Source organism: Wyeomyia smithii, chromosome 2, assembly GCF_029784165.1.
Source record: "Wyeomyia smithii strain HCP4-BCI-WySm-NY-G18 chromosome 2, ASM2978416v1, whole genome shotgun sequence".
NCBI lineage: Eukaryota > Metazoa > Arthropoda > Insecta > Diptera > Culicidae > Wyeomyia > Wyeomyia smithii.
In genome coordinates, this window is record NC_073695.1 from 4750746 (window position 1) to 4773118 (window position 22373).

Consider the following 22373-nt stretch of genomic DNA (forward strand, 5'->3'; position numbering starts at 1 on the left):
ATTAGGGTGGTTCATTTATTTGACATAGAGTTGTTTATAATATTGTGTAAAAATGAGTATAAAAAGAAAAAAATCACTTTTCACTCAATACCAATAAAAAAATTCCTGAAAATATAATATTTGCTACATCATTGTCGTTAGGGTGGCAATGTTGAATTGGAAAAAAATACCATGTAAAATGGCAAGATATTTCAAAACAAATTTACAAAATGTTTCAAAAAACTACTCTGTGCAAAAAAATATAACTCAACCAAAATTGAGATTGTGTCTCGCGGAAAATGTTGAATGCTTCCATGTCATTTACAAAATCACACACGGGAGGTGCATGGAATTTGAATAATGTTTTCTATTCCAAGTGTCTTGAAAGTACATGAAACGGTGGATACTGATGGAATATGTTTTTTTGATTTTGTTTGAACAATATACTCTCTAGGACACTTGTACTTGTTTATGCGAATGCTGTACCAGACAATTAATTCGTTTTATTTAGGGGCCGTCCTCATACCACGTGGACAGATTTTGAACGATTTTGACTCCCCCCCCCCCTCCCCCCGTGGACAAATGCCCATATGAATTATAAAATTTTTGTAAGGACCGTGGACATCACACAACCCCTCCCCCCCCCCCAAGCTGTCCACGTGGTATGTGGACAGCCCCTTACCACAATAATGTCCTTCGCCAGGGATAGGGATCTCAATCAATAAGCAACACAATTGACTCGTTGTTTCTGAGTTTGCGTCGTTTTGACAGTTCAACCATACATTTTCTGACAAGTTTACATCATCAGAACGTGAACGTGCCCATTGGCTGAAACTTTGCATAATCGTTTTCATAGGCAAAAAATGCCCTTTTGTGCTATAGGTTCAATATTTTGAAACACAACTCAGCTATTGAAAAATGCTATTATGATGGTATTGATGATTACCAATACTTTTAGAGCCAACACGGTTCGTTTGAGCGGTGTGACGTCTTCGGTAAAGTTGTAACTTATAGTTTTGTCTTCCAAAAAAAAATATACTGTTAAACATATTATTGATTTTTTAAAAACAAATTAAAAGAAAATTAAAAATTAATTATCCAAAACAGCCCATTTGAAAAAAATCGATTTTTTTTATAAAAACTTCGAAAGATTACCTGAACAACGAAACCGGTCATGGAGGAATCAGAAAAAAAGCTATTTTTTTCACGGGGTACATCTTTTTTGGAAGTACAAAGTAATTATTTACAACTTTGGCAGGTACACTATGACAATCAAATAAACCTTTTTGATCGTAAAAATATCCTTAATTCCTCATACAGTGCTCTATTGGCAATTAAAAATATGTCTACAGACGAAACGGTTTGTTTGATTGACATGGTGTCTTCGGCAAAGTTGTAGATAATATTTTGTCCCTTCAAAAGAAAAATATTCCTTTTGAAAAAACGATTCAAACAATTTGTTTTTTCAAAAAAAAAAAATTTTTTTTCAAAAAACGATAACTTTTTTTTCTTAACTTCTAAATGGTCGGACTGGTTTCATTGTTTTGGCAATCTTTTGTAGGTTTTATTAAAAAATCAGATTTTTAAAAAATGAGCTCATTTGAATACATAATTGTTTTTTAATTTTTCGTCTTATTTTATTTTTCAATAAATGATTTTTTTAAATGTATTTTTTTGGAAAGACAGAATTATTATCTACAACTTTGTCGAAGACGTCACACCAATCAAACGAACCGAAGTGCTTTTTTATTTTATACTCATTTTTCACAATATTATGAATTATGATGTATTCGATGCTACTTATAGTATATATCATTATACAGGCTATTTCGAGAGACTAGCAATCAATTTCATTAAATAAATTCTAAATGTTTTAAACTCCGCCTTCCACAATTGAAAAAACGATTAAGTCCCAGAGAGTCGATTTTTGCATTTTTTTTTTTTCAGATGACACCAATTCTCGACGTTTCATGCGTTTCTAAGTCATTTGGCATCAAAAACCATCGAAAACCGTTTTTTTTTTTTGGCTATGAAAATACAGTAATCACCCGATTATATCAGTACCCGATTTCATCTGCCCCCGATTTTGTCACCTTTTTCACCCAATTTTATCATCATGTAACATTCTATGTCCACCACCCCGAATCTCGCAATTATTTACAAGTGCCAGTTCCACTGTCATTTAAGATACAAACTTTCGTCTTTTAATGTCTGTAGACAGTATCCTCGATTAATTTTTATTTTTAAAATCATTGGTGTTGTTTCAACTACTTCATCGATTTTTTTCCCTCTCTATTTTTGCTCAGGCCTATCGGTCCAAAAAGCCAGGGATTGTGACTGTTAGATACGTTACGTACGTCATCGATTTGTTTCTGCTTCTGGGTGAATGAAGAAAAAGTACAAAAAGTCTCAATTTTCATGTGTTTTGAAATGTATTGAAGAGATATTTTGTGAAAGGGCTATCAGTAAACCACATAAACACATTTTGGGTCATTTCTGATCCCTCTTCCGTAACCTTAGAAAATAGCTAAAATTAATTTTTTGAGCTGCTTGAGATATGTATGACACTAAGAGAACAACTTCACAGCTTTATGCAAACACTAGTACCTATCCTACGAACTAGTAGTGAAATTTATGTTTTACTTATATGAGAGCCCTCCCTCTTCCAGAGGAGGGAGGGGTGTCAAGTGACCATTGACATAATTCTTACTCCTAATAACCTCACCATGTCAAATTTGGTTCCATTTGCTTGATTAGTTTTTAAGTTACGTAGAAGTTTGTGTTATATTTGTATGGAAGCCCTCCCTTTAAGAAGAGGAAGGGGTCTCGAGCTACTCTAATAACCTTTTCCGGCCTCAAAAACCCCTACATAAAAATTTTCACGCCGATTAGTACAGTAGTTCCCACGTCTATAAGGATCAGAGATGCAGACAGACGGATAGAACTGCTTTTTCATATGATTTGATTTCTTGTAGTAATCAAAATCGCTGATTTTACGTGTTAAATTATTGGTTTACCATCTTTTATAACAAAATAATAATAAAAAAAAATTCCCGATTTTATCACTTTCCCTATTTTATCACTCCAAACATCATCAAGGGGGTGATATAATCGGGTGATCACTGTATTTGCAATGGTCGACTAAATTGATTGCCCGGTTTTGTGATGTAATTGCTCTGATATGAAACATGATGGTGCAACATCGACGTGTTATATTACAAATTACGTAACGCTGAAAATCTAGATTTCAGACCCCCCCCCCCTCCTATGTAACGATAGGTAGCGTTCGACATGACTCCCCCCCCCCCTAAAATTACTTACCACTAATCAGTCTGACTCCTCTCCGAAATTTTCAATTTCGAGCAAACATGATAGTTACGTAACTGTCTCTACTACCCCCCCCCCCCCCTCCCTCCCTCCCACCTACGTAACAATAAGTAACGCAGTGATTCTTTGTAAAAAGTCAATCCGAAAGAAAACGGTAAAAAAAATAAAATATTACACGTAGGTACCCTGAAACTTATTGTTGCTTGAAAAGAATTATTGTTATGTTTACTAAAAATCTTAGTTCAATACGACTAAAAAGAATTTAGTTTTAAGAGATAGGTTCAAGCATTTGAGTGTCTACTATCAATCACGCAAACTATGCCAAGCTTGCCTTTTTTTTATCTCTCTCTCCTCTTAGCACTACCTCTGAAATTAATATGAGGAAAATGTTCCATTCACCAAACCATAACCAAAACGAGAGGTAGATAATTTTTTCGGCATAACCGTAAGCTTAACGCAGGATAATTCGGTTAATTGAATAATAGCAAAGTTTGGTACCTATTAATTTCTGTATTACCTGCTTAAGCAGCCTTTTTTTTAAATGAATAAAACAAAAAAATATTATATAATATCATGTTTCACACTACTCCAGCAGTTTTTCATTAATTGGTGTAGCAAACCTGCTGAAAACAATCGTTGCCCAAGTAGTCCGATAGCCTAAAATAACTCTCCCTCCCGCCGTCACCGTATCACATCATTGCTACTGCGTCACTGTGATGCGAAGGGGACAAGTCAAGTTTATTATTCTCTTTTGCTATCGTTTTTCCTCGTGCGACGAGCCACGTACGGAGAAAAAAACACAACGAGTTCCGCGGATCATTCTCTTCTAAGAGCTGTATATAGTCTAGTTATGTATTTATTATTTCCGAGTGAGCAATGCATCAACATTTTGTTACGTACTGAGAGGATTCAAGTTTATTCATTACTTGAACACATCGCAATCTGTACAGTTTGGGACAAAACGACAATCGGGTCATAATCGTTTCGTTTCCATCGCTGATCGAGACTATTTTGAAATCTGTCAGCGATTCTCTTCGTGAGAGTCTAGTAAACATTGAGACCAGTGTTGCCAGAAAGCTGGATGATTTCAAAAACCAAATAGTCTTAAATACCGATCGCGATAGAAATAATAGTCCAATAAATAGAAAAAGGAGTCGAAATGAGAGAACGGTTCACTCTAAATCGGACTCTAACCCCAGTAAAAGATGTTACTAGTACGTGATGACGAGGTTTTTTCGGAAAGTTTACCAACATACGCGAATGTTTTAGCGAGTTCGGCTGGGAGTATATCAAATAAATTACAGAAAAAGGAAAACCGTAAGGCTCGGCCCGTCATTGTGATCAAACCGGTCGAGACTTCTCAATCTAGTGAAGATACTAGATGTTTTTTGAAAAAAACTTTAGATCCAAAAATCCACAAAATCAGGAACTTTAGAAACGGTAAGAATGGCTCGATAATTGCAGAGTGTGCAGTAAGGGATAATGTTGAGGTTGTTAAAAAAGACATTGAAAGCAACCTGGGTGAACGATATAATGCTGTTATTCCCACAATCGCGAAGCCTAAGTTGAAGATTGTGGGAATGAGTGATCGATATTTCTCCGATGAATTCATAGACTTGTTAAAAAGTCAGAATGATAGCATCGGCTTTAAAGAAGTAAAGGTTATTGCCGAGTATGAAAATTCACGCTTCAAATATAACAAGTTTAACGTGATAATCGAAGTTGATCAAGACACTTACTTACTAGACTGCCTAATGAATGCTGGAAAAGTAAGCATTGGGTGGGACAAGTGTTTTGTACGAGAGGCCATAAATGTATTGCGTTGCTTTAAATGTGGCGAATTTGGTCATAAAAGCACAGAGTGTGTTAATCCTGAGACATGCTCCAAATGCAGTGAAAAGCACAAAACATCGGAATGCGCTTCTACTGATTATAAATGCGTAAATTGTTTAAAACATAATAATGAGTTAAAAATGAATTTGGACGCGAAACATCCAGCATCAAGTTCGCAGTGTCCAGTTTTTCGGAGACTGTTTGAAAAAAGAAAAAGCAACATGTTGTCAAGTAAATAGCAGCTGAAGAAAATGGAATGTGAGAGGAAATTAGAAATAGTTTATCTTAATATTGCTGGTTTATCCACGAATTATGTTGCTTTTCGGCATCTTGTGGAAAAAAAAACGACCAATGTTAGTATTGCTGGCTGAAACTCACATAGTGGAAGCTGATGCATTTGATCAATATAGTATTCCGGGTTATAAAGTTGCTTTTTGCCTTTCACATTCCAGACATACTGGTGGGGTTGCTATTTACGCCAAGGAATCAGTCAAGTTCAACATTCTATCAAACGAATCTGTCGAAAACAATTGGTTCCTGGGAATATCAGTTCAGAGAGGCATGACGATGGGAAATTTTGGAATAGTCTACCATTCCCCCAGTTCGAGTGACCAGCGTTTTTTGGAAACTTTAGATAACTGGTGGGAAAATTTTGTTGATTTGAATCAATTAAACGTAATTGCTGGTGATTTCAATATTGATTGGCTTGGTGAATCGAACTCAAATCAATTGTAGCAATTAGTCGGTTTTTTCAATCTAAGACAAAGAGTTTTTCAATTTACAAGAATTTCCAGACACTCTCGTACCTTGATTGATCATGTGTTCTCCAATTTTGATAATGTTAATTCTATCACAGAGGCCGATTATAAAATAACAGACCATGAGACAATTTGTATTTCAATTGAAAACGATCAAAACCGAGAGGATAAAGTAAAAATAAAGTGCTGGAATAGTTATTCGAAACAAGCAATGTCTCAGCTTGTTTCAAGAAGTTTGAATTTTCATCCAATAACTGGAGATTTGGACAATAAAGCAGCTGTTCTAACCAAAACGTTGGAAGACTGTACCAAGAATCTAGTTTCTGAAAAATTCGTTGAGTTACAAAATTCGAACAGCTGGTACTCTTTAGATCTTGTGCGTTTAAAACGTAAAAGAGATAAATGTTATAAAAAATTTTGTAGAAGTAATGATAACGATGATTGGAACAGGTACACCGCGGCGCGGAACATATATTCACGCACCTTGAAAAAGGTTAGATGTGCATATATACAACGGAAGATCGATCAACATCAAAATAACAGCAAAGAGTTATGGAAAACTTTAAAAAAATTAATGAAAAGTAATAATACATTATCACAGTCCATAACTTTTAATGGTATTGAGGAAAACTCCGCGCGAGTTATTGCAAATAAATTTAACAGTTATTTCGTTGAAAGTGTTCAATCGATCAATCAAAGTATTGATGTGGTCAATGAACCTGACGAGATAATACAGCCGATCCATAATAACTGTAGATTTGATGGTTTTCATCCTATTACTTTTGCAGAGTTGAAAGATATTTGTTTCTCTTTGAAGAGATCGGCTGGTATCGACAATGTCAACGCAAAAGTAATACAAGATTGCTTTCATGTAATTGGACACGACCTGCTGGACCTTGTTAACGAATCTTCACAAACAGGGCACGTGCCTGAAGTTTGGAAGGAATCTCTTGTGGTTCCTATCCCCAAAATTACTGGGACGGATAAAGCCGAAGAGTTCCGCCCCATTAATATACTGCACACATTAGAGAAAATTTTGGAGCTAATTGTTAAAGGCCAGCTAATGCATTATTTAAACAGTAATGATTTGCTGATCCCAGAACAATCAGGTTATCGAGAGGGACACTCTTGTGAGTCTGCATTGAATTTGGTGTTAGCAAAATGGAAAGAGAAAATCGAGGCTAAAGAAACTATTTTTGCGGTGTTTCTGGATCTAAAACGCGCTTTTGAAACAATTTCTAGGCCCTTATTGTTGCAAACATTAAAGCGCTTTGGTATCGTAGGGACAGCATATAAATGGTTTGAAAGCTATTTGTGTGCTAGAACTCAGAAGACTCGTTTTTATTATTCTGAATCAGTTTCCATTGCTAATACACTGGGTGTACCGCAAGGAAGTGTTTTAGGGCCCATTTTGTTTATAATTTATATTAATGACATGAAGCGAGTTTAACGGTTTTGTGATGTAAATTTATTTGCCGACTACACTGTTCTGTTCATTGCGGCTAAAAATCCAAATGATGTTGAAACACTTTTAAACCAAGACTTACATTATCTGGCGAATTGATTAAATTTTAAACAACTAAAGCTAAACATTAGCAAAACTAAATATTTGATTATTTCTTCGGCCAACTCCAGACCAGACGTAAATATTGAAATTAATGGTGAGACGATTGATCGCGTGAATGAGTTAAAATATCTTGGAGTAATCATTGATGACAAGTTAACTTTCAAGTCTCACATTGACAACGTCATCAGAAAAATGGCTAAAAAATACGGTATTCTGTGCCGTTTAAAAAATGAATTGACTGTTAGTAGTAAAATTTTGTTGTATAAGTCAATCATTTCACCACATATAGACTTTTGCTCATCCATCTTATTCCTTGCAAATAATACACAAATATTGAGATTACAGCGGTTACAAAATAAAGTAATGCGATTAATATTAAGATGTAATAGATACACTTCCTCGAGTTTCATGCTGGACGCGTTGCAATGGCTTTCTGTGAAGCAACGAGTATATTTTTTGACAATGGTGTTCCTTATAAAATTTTTAATAATATGCTGCCTCGATATTTGTGTGATCGAATTGATAGGGGAAGTGATTTTCATAGGTACAACACTAGAAACGCGGAAGACGCTAGAACACCACACTTTTTATTTAGTAGATCACAGAACTCTCTGTTGTATAAGGGAATTAACTTTTTCAATTCGATGCCCAGACAAGTGAAACGTGCAGCAACAATGGCGGAGTTTAAAAGGCTTTGTATTTCACACATAAAATCTGTTTTGTAGACAGATTTCAACGATTTTTTTGTTAATTAATAAAGAAGATTGTAATATTTAAGTATATTTTTTTTTCAAATTTATCTGGTACACTAAGTTATTATGTTCATTGATGATGATGGATTTTTGTTTGAAAATAGCTAATAATATTTAATAGTAGAGTTAAAAAAAAATGAGTTGACTACACATGTTTGAGCCACGCGCGCGTAGACTGACATAGACAATCTGGATACTGAGTACATCAGGGTTAAACCCCTGAACTGAAACAAAAGGCATATCGGGTTGATAAGTTGCTTTTTTGGTTTGTAATATTATATATATTTTCATTAAGATTTTTAATATTTACCTGTTTTCACGATTTAGATCAAAGGGTTGGGAGAAAAAACTGAAAAGGCTTGGGTTTGCCTGTGGTCTGTATAGCTCGTTATCGAGAACTATAGTATCATAGGATCTCTCTCGTAGTTTTGGATCGTTATCCAGAACCAATTCTGATTAGTTAAAGCTCCTAAATGTTAGGTTCGATTCCTAACCAAATCCAGATAATTTTCGGGTTGGAAACGTTTTGGATGAGCCTTGGATCAATGATGTTATTGGAAAATCGTTTTATTTTTTCATTTTCAAATTATTGGTATTCTTTTGAAGGGTTACTATGTCTGTATTAATTACCAGTCCGTTATTTGTTTGCCTACTGGTTACATTGTATGTCTTTGAATAATATCTTTCTTAGATAAATCGACCAGCTCAAACCGATGTAGGGGTATGAGGTGGGACCATCATCATCATCACGGCACACACAACAGTCTGCATAGGAAAAGCTTAAACGAATCTAATTACAATGCCTTTAAGATTGAATTACTGAAGATTTTCCAGCTGCCTTTGAACCATTTACACTCTAGGGTCCTTTTTTTATTTCCTTTCTTCTACTAACCGACTGAACGTCGCTATCGATCCGCTTCTGCACATCCTAACCATGGTTGTGTCAATTTGCCCTCAGCTAGCGTCATAATATTCCCCCTCTTCCGAGTACAAGTAGAGTGCTATCATTGCTTCAGTTCCGTCTGCAGAGTGCCTCATTACGGATTAGCTTCCACTGTCCTGGGTTGTTGTGCGTTCCTTCGTGCGGCAGAGTGGAACGAAGCAGCTTTGGGCATTATAGCTTACTATTATCATGAGCATTCCACTTAATTGCGAAAGTAAAACAAAGGCAATCGGGAGCTGCGACGGAACTGAAGGGGGACACCAGTAGATTACTCGATGCGTTTTCAGATTGCACTCAAGTTCGTCACCGTAAGCAGGCACAAATCCTTGCGTGACGTCGTAAAAGTTGTCTGGTGACGCTGATGATGACGACGGCGACGACGACTACGGAGTGGAAATTTCTTCTGGGACTGATAGGTAACAAAAGCGCCGGATGTTGGTACGGTGCTGAGGCACTTAGTGTATGTGAAAGCACGCAGGGTCAAACCTAGTAGTTTCAACAAGAAGACAGTTAAACCCTACCGGAAGTTAGGAATTCGCCTCTGTCATGGAATCGAAAATCAGCTTCACCAGCATTAATGGGAATGGTCAGTTGTAGTATTTTTAGACCAATTCTCAGGCGGATCAACCCGGCAATTTACGAAGGACTTCCTAACTAACATCAAACCAAGAGATCGACTTTCTCGTTTACGTGAGTGTGTGCATCTTTGATGACATAGGAAGCTTATCCTGTAATAAAGCCCGACGGAGAATGATTGAATTCAATGGCTGTGACTGCAATCAAGCTCCCTTCAAGAGAACGAGAGATAGAGGCGAAATTTATTAACCCACTCGAATCGAAACTCGGAAAGGTCAAATGACAAGTGGATCCGGGTGAATGATTTATGCGAGTCCTCCAGCAGCCGGTGCGGATAGTAATCGCAGCAGAGCGTCCAGCTTTTCAAGCGGATATTGCCAAAAAATGCTGTTCACTCCATCATCTCCGTTTCGAGAGGCGAGAGCAACCCATCTGCTTAGCGGCCAATTTAAATTCTGTCGTTTGTCACTGTTTCCTTCCGCCATTAAGTGTCAGCGGGACAAAATGTTCTAACCTTAAATTGGCTAGAAATTTCCGGATTTTCATCTCATTCGCAGCTCGGTCGAAAGTCGCAGTTTCGTCCAACGGTTTGTGTCAGCGGAAGCACAATTTTGTCATTCAAATTAGTTTCCGACTGCTGTCCCATAAACTCACGCTGGCTGTCGACAGAAAATCAATTATTTACTAACGACAGCTGCTTGCAGCTACCGAACACGGAGTTGAAGTGATTTGTAACATGGCTTTGCACTCTAATCCTTCGATTGCAGTGGAATTCGCGCTGCACGCTTTGAAGTGTGCCATTCGTGGTTAGGATTTGATGCGATTTATGATTGCAGCAACAATTTGCTTCTAGACTATCGAAAGGGTTATTCTTTGAATATGAATCTCGAATGTAAATCTATGAGCCTGAAAATTTACTGCTTTATTTTTTCTTTTCCTTTACTGCATATTTTTAATACAAAGCACCTAATTCGATTAAATATTGATATATTTATTCAATTTATAACTTTTTATAAAACATCTTCTTAGGCTTTGTTTGCTTTTTTCTGTGAAAAACTATCACTCGCTTCAATAGGTATTAATATTACGAAAAAAAGAGTACAACTTTTTTTTAATATACATAGTTGTCCCTTGAGTCATTCAATATCGAGGCTGTTCTAGTTGACACCCTTCAGAAACGATTGCATTATTAATATCTTTCCTCTAGGTTATGTTCGGTGAGAGTTTTAATGTTTTGTTGTTGAATTAACCCTCTCATAATCGAAGATCAAGTATACACTTGAACTAACCAACTAGACTAGTCAAGAAGAGAAATAGCCGTCCTACTTCGAATTGCTATTTTTTTTAGCTCAAGCTTTCTTTTTTTCCTCTCTTCCCGGTGTAAATGTCCCTCCCCGGCGACTCCCTGATCCTCTTTGAACAATCCAATCTGCACCGCCGGCAAACACACATGCAACGGACATCAAAATATCACCCCCAACCCCCTGAAACCCCGTTTGTATATTTGCACCTGTGACACACCCCCCTCCCCACCCCCCGAACGGATAATCCGTGTTAATCTGCACGATCCCCCGTGTGTGTCGTCCGTATGTGCGCTCGCTCGGTAACGAAAACAAAACACAGCGGTCTCGGAAGTGCCGAGCTGTCCTTGCTGCAAACGGTTTCGCTCGCAATGAGCTCATCTGGCGAGTCGAAATGTTGTAGTTCAACGTCCGATAGCAAAGATTCTGCCCATCCACCCCCTGCATGGCGTACCGATTGCTCCCGGTAAGTGTAAATCTTTCTCTTTTGCGCTCTGTCTGTCTCTTTCTCTCCATCTTTCTATCTATTTTTCTTCCCATAAACGCTGTACCACGATCAGGTACTCTTCAGCATTTTTTTACTGCTTCGTTCGTTTGTTTATTGCTTGGTTTATCTGTTTGTTCGTTCGCTGGGCAAATCTCAACCAGGAAAAAAAGGGGTGGAACTTCCAGCGTTGCTTTGCTAGTAGAGTAGTAATCTCTACTTTCTTTTTTGTTCCATTTGTTTTATGTTCACTCGCTAGTCGACTGCTTGTATTTTTAGATACTTTTGCTACTTATGCTTGGCGAAACTTACGGAGAGTCACGTTCAACATGAACAGATAACTTTTGTGTTCCTTTCTATTCTACCGATAACAGAATGCTTGTTTAGATTGGGTTGTTTGGCGATTATCTATAAAAATTGTTCATTTTTGTCAAAGAACAAAAGATACTTTTAAAAAAGAATGCTTCCAAAAAAAGATTCGAAATCCGACCCTGTTTACGTCTAAACGTGCTGAATCTTACTCTAAAAAAATAGTTTTGTCGTTACACAAGCAGTTCCCAGAAAAAAAACATGTATAAAATGAATGTATATCGTAAAATTATAATCATTTCAATTTTGAAAAGGTAAGTTTCTACATAATTTTATTGTAACATAGGGTAGAATGTTAATCATAAAAACAAATGAAAACAATTGAACACTATCTGCCATGATTTAAAAGTACACAAAACTTTATCATATTGAAACTTAATTTCGATAAAAAGCAGTATTATATTTTAGTGCATCAATAACAACAAACAAATTTCAGACACAATTCTAGATTCAATAGTTAAAATATGATCACATTTAGTGAAAACCCACTTCAGGCGTCACTTATTTTTCGCTCGAATTAAATATAGAACTGCATATTACAAAATTTACAAGGCATGAAATTGCAGTATTGCCGCAAGAACGTGTTTGTGGTCTTGAGAGAGTCCTATTGTAACTTATACTTGGCAGAAGGAACAAAACAATTCCATTTGAGCTGCACAGTACCGAAATATGGAATTTACAGCTAATACAAATGAAAGCACATAAAGTGAAAAAAATATACAATTTTACACCGTTAATAAAGCACAAAACAGAACCGTTTTTAACCATGAACTTAAAGCTTTGAATATAAATATGCATGCAAATTAACAATATGCCACACGGAATATTACATAGTTTCCAAGGCTCCATTTAGGTGCATTTAAACAAATGCAGTTTTTTTATTGTGTAGTGTATTTCCTAATAGCTTTAGCTCCGGGCCCAACGTATTCAGCTAGCTCTCCTGGTAACAACAACTGCACGGGAGGTTGAACTTGGCTACTCTATCGCTTATTCATGGCCGGCTTGTGTCCTCGATGCCATCCTAATAACGAATTTGTTGACGATTGAATAGTTGACGGCAAACTAATGCAGTTTGCGCGCAAACAACGCGCAACGCAACTCAACCTTTTTTCACTTTCTTCCATAAGACCGTGTGCGTGGCCCCACCCACTTGTCGCCTTAGTTCTCTCCGTAAGTACTTAGGAAAATCACACGGATTTATACCTTTACATCAATATTCATTCGTCCTCGCAAGTCTCGCGCGTCGTCCTCGACTCTCGCGCGTAGAAGAAGACGCACAGCCAGTGCTAAGGCTTCTAACGCCACGGCCAGTACCCGTATACAGGAGTACTTATCGATCTGGTGGCTGCAATGTACCTTACTGAGGAAGTGTTGGAATTGATGGGGAATGCTTCTAGCGATAAGCGAATGAGAAACAGCCTGGAAATGGCAAATCGCAATGACGAGAAACTGGACAAGCTTCTATCCGGGGAAATGTTTTTCCGAATATACAAGCTGTTCTGCCTTCGAAGAAAACAGGGCAAAAGGCAGTATTCGATTGATTCTCAGCTTTGCAGAAAATTAATGAGTTATTGAGTTTTTACAACTCAGTACACGTTAATTTACTAGCAAAAATCAACACAATTATTGAATTAGCCATACCTTAAAAAGTCAATTAAAAGCATTGTCAATACCTACCTACAAGGTACAGTAATGAATATGCAACCTGCGATCAATATTTTGAATACAAACAGATTAAAACTTATTTTTTATAAATTGCCAGCCAAGAAGCACTTAAACAATACAAAAGCGTTTATTCGTGACATTTGTGTTGAGAATCCATGTGGGCTATTCAATGAAGAGTTACTTGATTTGAACAAATAATAGTAGACTTTATGACTCATTAATGAAACATTCTCAACAAAGCATTTGTTAATAAAAACCCAACAAACAATAGTATTATCTATCAGATTACTAAGCTGTAGCTCAGCCGAAATACGTTAAACAGCAGCTTTACAAGCTATGAATCAACAAAATTGTTTGTTGGGAAGTGTGCGTTTTCTTCGTCAGTCATGCGGTCGTGTCATGGATACAACCTCCTACTATTTAAAACTTCAAATAAAAGCTCTATCATTCCTCTTTCAAACGGCTGGCTTTCTGTAGAGGGTTCAATGAAAAATCCAAGAGAAATGGAGCGATGAAAAGGTCAAGAATTGCTCAAAACTCAACTTTTTTTAAAACTCGTTTGAGGCCCCCAATGTAATTAAACCAAAGTAGTTTTCTCATTTCTCACCACCTTTAATCATTTATACACAAACATATCCTTTCTGAAAAACCTCGTATCATCAGTGGGACGGTTTCAGCGAAAATTGACATTTTCGATATTTTTAACATTATTCACAACTTCAAACTTTTGACATTTTTACTTTTTACAAAACGGCCATTTTATAATATTTTTTTTTTTTTGATAATTTTAGCTCTTTGGACAAATTTGACATTTGTTACTCTTTTGCCATTTTGGACATTCTTGCCATTTCTGACACATTTGATATTTCTATCATTTTTGACACTTGTGACATTGTTGACATTTTCCACACTTTTGACATTATTGATATTATTGACACTTTGATACTTTTGACATTTGCTTTGCAAAACAATAAACCCAACTTTGAAAGCAGAATAAATAGATTTTTTTTTTCAAGGCATTGTGGGCGTTAGACCGTGCCGCGCTGCATTTGTTTTTACGCCGTCGCCGCCGATGATGTGATCGGCGCACAGGTTCAGATTTCTAAGTTAGTCAACACAGGTTTCACCCTAGAGCCCGAACTGGAAAATAATTGAAAGATTATAGCTTTTAACAGCTTCTGTGAATTAAGGTGCCCCTAGCCATTCGGGTATGCGGCAAAAGGCCACGAAGTAAATTCTCTGTTGCCTAAGGGAGAATTTCTTTCAAATCTCTAAATACTTGATGTGGCTGTGGGCTCCAAAATTTTCAAATACTGTTAAATAGGTATGATCTTTCTTTTTTCTAGTTTGAGCTCTAGATCAAATCCTGTGTTGACTACTACACAATGCACATTGGTCCAGAAATCGAATTTAGGGGGGAAACTGAATCTAGAGCTTAGTAGCACTATTCTAGAGAAATCTAACTTACTTATTAGTTTTTGAAAATAATATGTATCGAATAGAGCCATTTTGAATGGCCACCCTATTTCAAAACTGAGAGTAAAAAAAACACGAGTCTAACTATATTCCATGAAGAAAAAATTCCTGCCCATTTGAGTACAATTAAAGCATTTTGAGTAACCAGTTCCAAAATAGAGTGGGTTTTCTATATACACTATTGAAACAAAAACCATAACTTTGAAACCACTTGATCGATTCCGACGTTTTTGGAATCCAATTCAAAGGTATTATTTTTAGTTTTGAGAAATTGATACCTAAAAATAACGCGCAACGCAGCTCAACCTTTTTTTCATTTTCTTTCATAATACCGTGTGAGTGGCCCCACCCACTTGTCGCCTTGGTCCTCTCCGTAAGTACTTAGGAAAATCGCACGGAATTATTTCTTTACATCACTATTCATTCGTTCTCGCGAGTCTCGCGAGTCGTCCTCGACTCTCGCGCGTAGAAGAAGACGCACAGCCAGTCCTAAGGCTGCTAATGCCACGGCCAGTACCCGTATTCAGGTGTAATTATCGATCTGGCGGCTGCAATGTACCTTGCTGAGGTAGTGTTGGAATTAGTGGGTAATGCTGCTAGAGATAATAGAATTAGAAGCAGCCTGCAAATGGCAATTCACAATGGCGAGAAACTGGACAAACTTCTATCCTGGGAAATGTTTTTCCGAATATCCAAGCTGTTCTGCTTTCGGAGAAAACGAGGAGAAAGGCAGTAGAGCAAGATCGCGCCAAATCACCGATGGTCGAATATCGACCATTTTTGATTTGAATGAAACTTTGCACACGTATTTGGCTCAGCAAACTGAGCATTTTCCACAGATGGAGCGATTATTTACACCCATGAGTTACATTCTAAAAGGGCGTATGCCTTTTGGCATAGGTTTTATTCGAAGCATTGTAGCCCAGAAACCGTTGGTAGTATAGTAAAATTGTCTGAGAATGAGTTGTAGGGAATTAGAAATGCACCATAAAAAATATACACTGAACAAAAAAATTTTTTTGACCAAAAAAAAATTAAAAATAAACATTAAATTTCAATTTAGAAAAAAAAAGAGTTGAATTTTTTTCTTATTTTTTTTTAAAGAAACTCGACATTAATACGCAACTTTTAAAAAAAAGTCCAGGATGGAGAAATGAAAAATAATTTTTGTATGGTAGATCAATTTTTTTATAAAAATTCTAATTCAAACATTTTTCAAAATATTTGTATTCTGATGATTTTAAAAGATGCAGAGAGTCATTTTGAATCAAAAAGCTCTTGGTAGTAAACATTCTAAACGCATTGGTTTTCGAGTTATTTTAAATTTAAGCTCGATAAAATAATTATGTTTCGGAAAATACACGTTTTTCCTAATTTGTCCATGGTTCTCCAGCAAAAACCTTCCATTCATTGGAATGCTTGATCAAAAATATACAATTCATTCTTTGACAACAAAACGATTGGGTAAATAACTCAAGCGCTAAAACTTAGCCTACCTACACGTTCCCCCTTGCCGAATGTTTTATAAAAAAATATGTTTGTCGTGCAATACTACCTACTTGTTTACTAATACTAACTGTTTTTAAAGTACGCAACTAATAACTACTGGGTTACTTATAATATCTGTTTTCGTATATAAATACGATTGCACTACTCCAGATGTGTTAGTAACAGTTTGCATTTTGTGAAGATGAATAAAGTGAAAATGGAATACACCAAGCCTAAATGCTGTAAACCCTTTCCTGGTCATCGGTGCTCATCAAGCTTACGCAAATTAAACGAAAACGTTATTGCAAAATTAAAAACATTGAACAGTCAAGCTCATTTTAATACGTCTTTATCAATTTGTGATTCGTTAAGTTATTTGAATGATAGTCAAGCCACCGTTCATCCCTTCGTTGTTTACTATTCAGAATCTGGAACACTTAAGAATACCAGCTTCATCATAATATCGGAAGTACTCCATCATGATACTGTTGCGGTTCAGGTGTTCATTGCCAAATTAATGAGTTTTTTGAAAACAACAATAGAGTTGAAAAAAGCGATATTAATGTCTGATGGAGCTGCCTCACAATATACAAATAGAAAAAACTTTGCAAGTTCAAAACAAGATATAACGTCGATGCAGAGTGGCATTATTTGCCTCATGGTAAAGGCCCATGCGATGCAATTGGTGACACATTAAAACGAATGGCAAGAAATGCAAGTTTAGTTAAAGAACATGAACATCCCATTACAAGCGCAAAAGAATTGTATGATTGGTCTAGTTGGGTATAATATGAAGAATATGAACAAGGAGTAACAAAATGGAGCAATATTTTCAAAAAATCTAGAATAATAGCTGCCACACAAAAGTATTACTCTTTTGTTTCGATTTCAGAAAATAAGATACAAACGAAGCTGTTTTCAAAAGATGACGAATCATTTACTTATGATGTATATGAAATATAAGGTGAAACTAGTTCTGTAAAGTATCTATGTCTTGAAAAAATATGTTCTTCAGATAATAAAACTCGAAAATAAATATTTGATTCTTATATATATTTATAGCACTTAAAACATTTAACTCTTTTCTTGAGAACCGTTCGCCCAATCGTTTTGTTGTCAAAGAATGAATTGTATATTTTTGATCAAGCATTCCAATGAACGTATGGTTTTTGCTGGAGAACCATGGACAAATTAAGAAAAACGTGTATTTTCCCAAATAATTATAATTTTTCGAGCTTAAATTAGAAATAACTCGAAAACCAATGCCTTTAGAATGTTAACTACCAAGAGCTTTTTGATTTAAAATGACTCTCTGCATCTTTCAAAATCATCAGAATACAAATATTTTGAAAAATGTTTAAATTAGAATTTTCATAAAAAAATTAATTTACCATAAAAAAAATATTTTTCATTTCTCCATTCTGGACTTTTTTTTAAAAGTTGCGTATAAACGTCAAGTTTCTTTAAAAAAAAAAATAAGAAAAACATTCAACTCTTTTTTTTTTAAATTGAAATTTAATGTTTATTTTTAATTTTTTTGGTCAAAAAAATTTTTTTTGTACAGTGTATATTTTTTTTATGGTGCATTTTAAATTCCCTACAACTCATTCTCAGACAATTTTTCTATACAACCAACGGTTTCTGGGCTACAATGCTTCGAATAAAACCTATGCCAAAAGGCATACGCCCTTTTAGAATGTAACTCATGGGTGTAAAAAATCTCTGCACCTGTGAAAAATGCTCAGTTTGCTAAGCCAAATACGTGTGCAAAGTTTCATTCAAATCTAAAATGGTCGATTAAATTTTCGCGAATTTCCAGGCGATTTGAAATGATTCTGCTCAGTATTCGTTTGAATTTCAGCTTTGCAGAAAATCAACTCAACTGTCCTTTTAGGGACGATCGCTTGCTTTCAATTGAAGCTGTTAAGGAGTATTTCATAACGCAGTACTATAAAGTACACGTAAGTTTACTATCAATAGCAAAAATCAATGCAATACCTGAATTAGCCGTTTTCAGAAACTGTCAATTAAAAACGAAAACAATATCGCACGCTAGCCTGGGGGCTAATGCGGTCTCGATCAACTAGATTAGTTGAGAGAATTCGTTATCGATATTGTTTTCGGCACATTTCGCATGCTATAGGATAAGTACAACGATACGCCGTGCCCTAATGCTGAGTCGAGAAATTTTCCAGCTCGAAAAGTTCCTCGACCTGACCGGGAATCGAACCCGATATCACAACCGTGTGGAAGAGCTAGCCGATCGACATCACCAACCACAGAACCACGGGGACCACTGTCAATTATAAGCATCGAAAATACCCACCTGCAAGGTACAATAATTAATATGCAGCCTGCGATCAATTTTTAGAATAATTATATCAACTTCTCGTGCAAACGTGTCTGGATGCAAATAAAATAAAACCTAATTTTCATATATTGCCTACCCAAAAGCACATAAATAATTGTTGCCTGTTGAGAAATTTGCGTCAGTCGCGTTGTTCAACAGTTGCATAATATAAAAATCCATGTGGGCTATTCTATGAAGAGTTGAACGATTGATAGTAGACTTTATGACTAATAATCAAAACACTCTCGACAAAGCATTTGGTAGTACCAACTCAACAAGCAATTGTGTTATATAATATCTTATAAGACTGTAGATCAGCCGCAAAATTTTCTCGACTCAGCACTGGGGCACTTACACTCTACACGCGTTGTACTTATCCTACACCATGCAAAATGTGCCAAAAACAATATCGATAACGAATTCTCACAACTAATTTAGTTAATCGAGACCACTATTAGCCCCCCAGGATAGCGTGCGTTGACTCTTTTGACATTTTTGTCAATATTATTGACACTATTGAAATTGTTGACCTTTTTGACACTTTTGACATTATTGGCATTTTGATACTTTTAATGTTTTTTTGCAAAACACTGAAAACTAACCAAAACATATGAAGAAAAAAAAACTAACCAATGTTCACGGGTACGTACTTCCTACACGAACTTGGGCCCGACGTAGGACTATGATGGGTGTGAAAATTTGATTTTACCACACCCATACAACGGACACGCTATTTATACACACACAGACTGTACACTTTCACTCTATACACACACGCTATACAAGCACACTTCATACTAACACGACTGTCTATTGGCAGTAATCAAACGGCTTCCAAGTCCTCCGATGTAATGGTCTTTTCCAACGGCTTCCAGGTCTTACAATGTTCCCAAGTCTCGTTCAGCTTCGGGCTGTACTCCAACAACAAAATCTGATTTGGATTACCACTGGTCGGGTCATTAATCATCGATTCATTAGAGTCATCATTCATCGTCTGATCGATTGTTGTATCGCACAGTTGAGTTCTTTTCTTTCCATTCTGTTCTGTGTTAGACCCAGAGGTGATCTGGCACTGACACCCACTAGAGAAAGTTTTAAAGTTATGAATATCAGTGCGTCTTGAACTGTTCTAAAAATCAGACGTTTTTTCGGTTGCTTGTGGACTGGTCTTTGACTGCCTATAGCTTCAAAGTTTGTGTTTTGTCAGTGTGTCTTTTAAAGACTACCTGAAAGTTATTTCCCATCAGTCTTTCTCAAGACTACCTACTTTTGAATTTAACATTTGTTTTAACTTTTTTCGTATCACCTGAAATGGCTGGACGGAAAAAGAAACCTCGCATCGCTGCGGGGAGGAAAAGAGAGGCATCTCTTTCTGACACTTCGAGTGTCTGTAGTGACAATCCTTTTGATATTTTGCCTGAGCAAGAAGCTGGTGAAATGGAAGTTATTAATAATGAAACTATACAAAATATAAAATCTTTAAAAAATGAGAAAGTTCCACCTATTGTGGTAACTATTTCTTCTGAATTTAATATATTCAAAAAGGAACTTTCAACGTTTGTTTCTGACGTTAAAGTTACCTATCAAATTGGCCGTAGAGGTGAATGCCGCTTATTAGCCGACTCAGTAAAGGGTCGTGTTCGTCTTGTTCAGTATTTAACTGACAAGATGCACAAATTTTTTACATATGACACCAAGAACGCCAAGCCGTTCAAGGTTGTCTTGAAAGGTCTCACCAACGATCAAACCGTTGATGAGATCAAACTTACTTTAACAGAATTACTTGGCATAGCCCCTACCCAAGTAATTCTAATGAAACAAAAATCACGAGGCGAAAACAGTCAGAAAACTGGAATTTCCCTTGTTAATTATTTAATTCATTTTAACCGCAATGAGGTTAACAACTTAAAATTTTTTGAAAAAGCACATGCTTTGTATAATGTGCGTGTAAAGTGGGAAATTTATAGGAAGTATGGCGGAGGTGAAAAGCATATCACCCAATGCCGTACTTGCCAACGTTATGGCCATGGTTCCAAATTCTGTAACATGGACCAAAAATGTCTTAATTGTGGAAACTCTTCTCACAAAAAGGACACATGTCCTGTGAAAGAGAGTAAAAATTTTCGCTGTGCGAATTGTAACGGCAACCATATGTCAAATTTTTATCAATGCCCAGTCCGTTTAGCAATTGTTAAGGCAAGGCAAGGTAAACAAAATTCAATTTCTCAATTAAAACCAACTTCAAAACAAAATTCTCCAAGCGTACCAGTAACGCATAGTTAACCTACTCCTTTGCATACCCGTTTACGTATGCACAGGTTACAGGTAGTTCGAACATTATACCGCCTAGTGTTGGTTGTTCGAAAATGACCGTTAATATGGGTAAGCAAAACACGCTAGAAAATAATTGTACACTTGTTACTCCAGCTAATATTGCTGCCGAAAATATTTTTTCTAATGTCAACTGCCTGGGGCCTATTACGGCAGGTAAACTTTCTTTTTTGCAACAGGCAATGTTCGATCTTATGAACGCCATGTTGCAGGCAAAATCAATGTTTGAAGCCATTCAAATAGGCACAAATTTTACTATTAAAATTGTTTCTAATTTAAAATTTAGCAATGATTTTAAATAAAACAATTAAAATATTAAATTGGAATGCTCGCTCATTGAAGGCCAATGAGAATGAGCTTTTTATTTTTTAACAGTAAATAATGTGCATATTGCAATTATTACTGAAACATTTTTGAAACCTAACATAAAATTAAAATATGATCCCAATTACGTGGTTCATAGATATGATAGGATTCAGGGTTCCGGCGGTGGAGTTGCAATTGTTATTCATCGCCGAATCAAACATCGTGCTCTTCCCCATCTTGAGACGAAAGTTATTGAAACTTTGGGAATTGAAGCTCAAACTGAACTTGGGATTTTATTTATTGCCGCAGCATATTTACCATTTCAATGCACATGCGAGCACAAAAATTATTTTAAAGGTGATTTACAAAAACTCACCAGAAATCGTTCGAAATTTTTCATAATCGGCGATTTTAACGCTAAACATCGTTCATGGAATAATTCTCAAAGTAATTCCAATGGCAAAATTTTATTCAATGATTGTTCTTCAGGATACTATTCTATTTTGTCTCCGAATAGTCCTACATGCTTTTCTTCTGTAAGAAACCCTTCAACAATTGATTTGGTGCTAACAGATCAAAGTCATGTATGTAGTGATTTGATCACACATGCTGACTTTGATTCTGACCATCTTCCAATAACTTTTTCTTTATCCCATGAATCAGTTTTAAACTCTATGAGCTCTGTTTTTAATTATAACAAGGCTAATTGGGAAAGTTACAAAACTCATATTGAGAGAAATTTCAATAATGAGCTTGATTTGCAAAACGAAGTGAATATTGATTCCGCTTTGGAAGCATTAAAATGTGCAATTGTTGATGCCAGGAATTATTCTGTTCCAAAGGCTCAAGTGAAATTTGATTCATCAAT

The 22373-nt window shown here is 36.1% G+C and overlaps 1 protein-coding gene across 16 annotated transcripts in view; it reads left to right on the top strand.

Moving 5' to 3' along the window:
• LOC129721272 (potassium channel subfamily T member 2) overlaps nucleotides 1–22373 on the top strand; it is a 705817-nt gene that overhangs the window by 624659 nt on the left and 58785 nt on the right. For 14 of the 16 annotated variants that reach the window (XM_055673643.1, XM_055673634.1, XM_055673639.1 and 11 more), the window contains one exon: nucleotides 11359–11502. The exons of the other annotated variants lie outside the window; for them this stretch is intronic. In XM_055673643.1, coding sequence (XP_055529618.1) covers nucleotides 11359–11502 — 144 coding nt within the window. The remainder of the gene's footprint in view (nucleotides 1–11358; nucleotides 11503–22373) is intronic. 16 annotated transcript variants of the gene reach the window in all.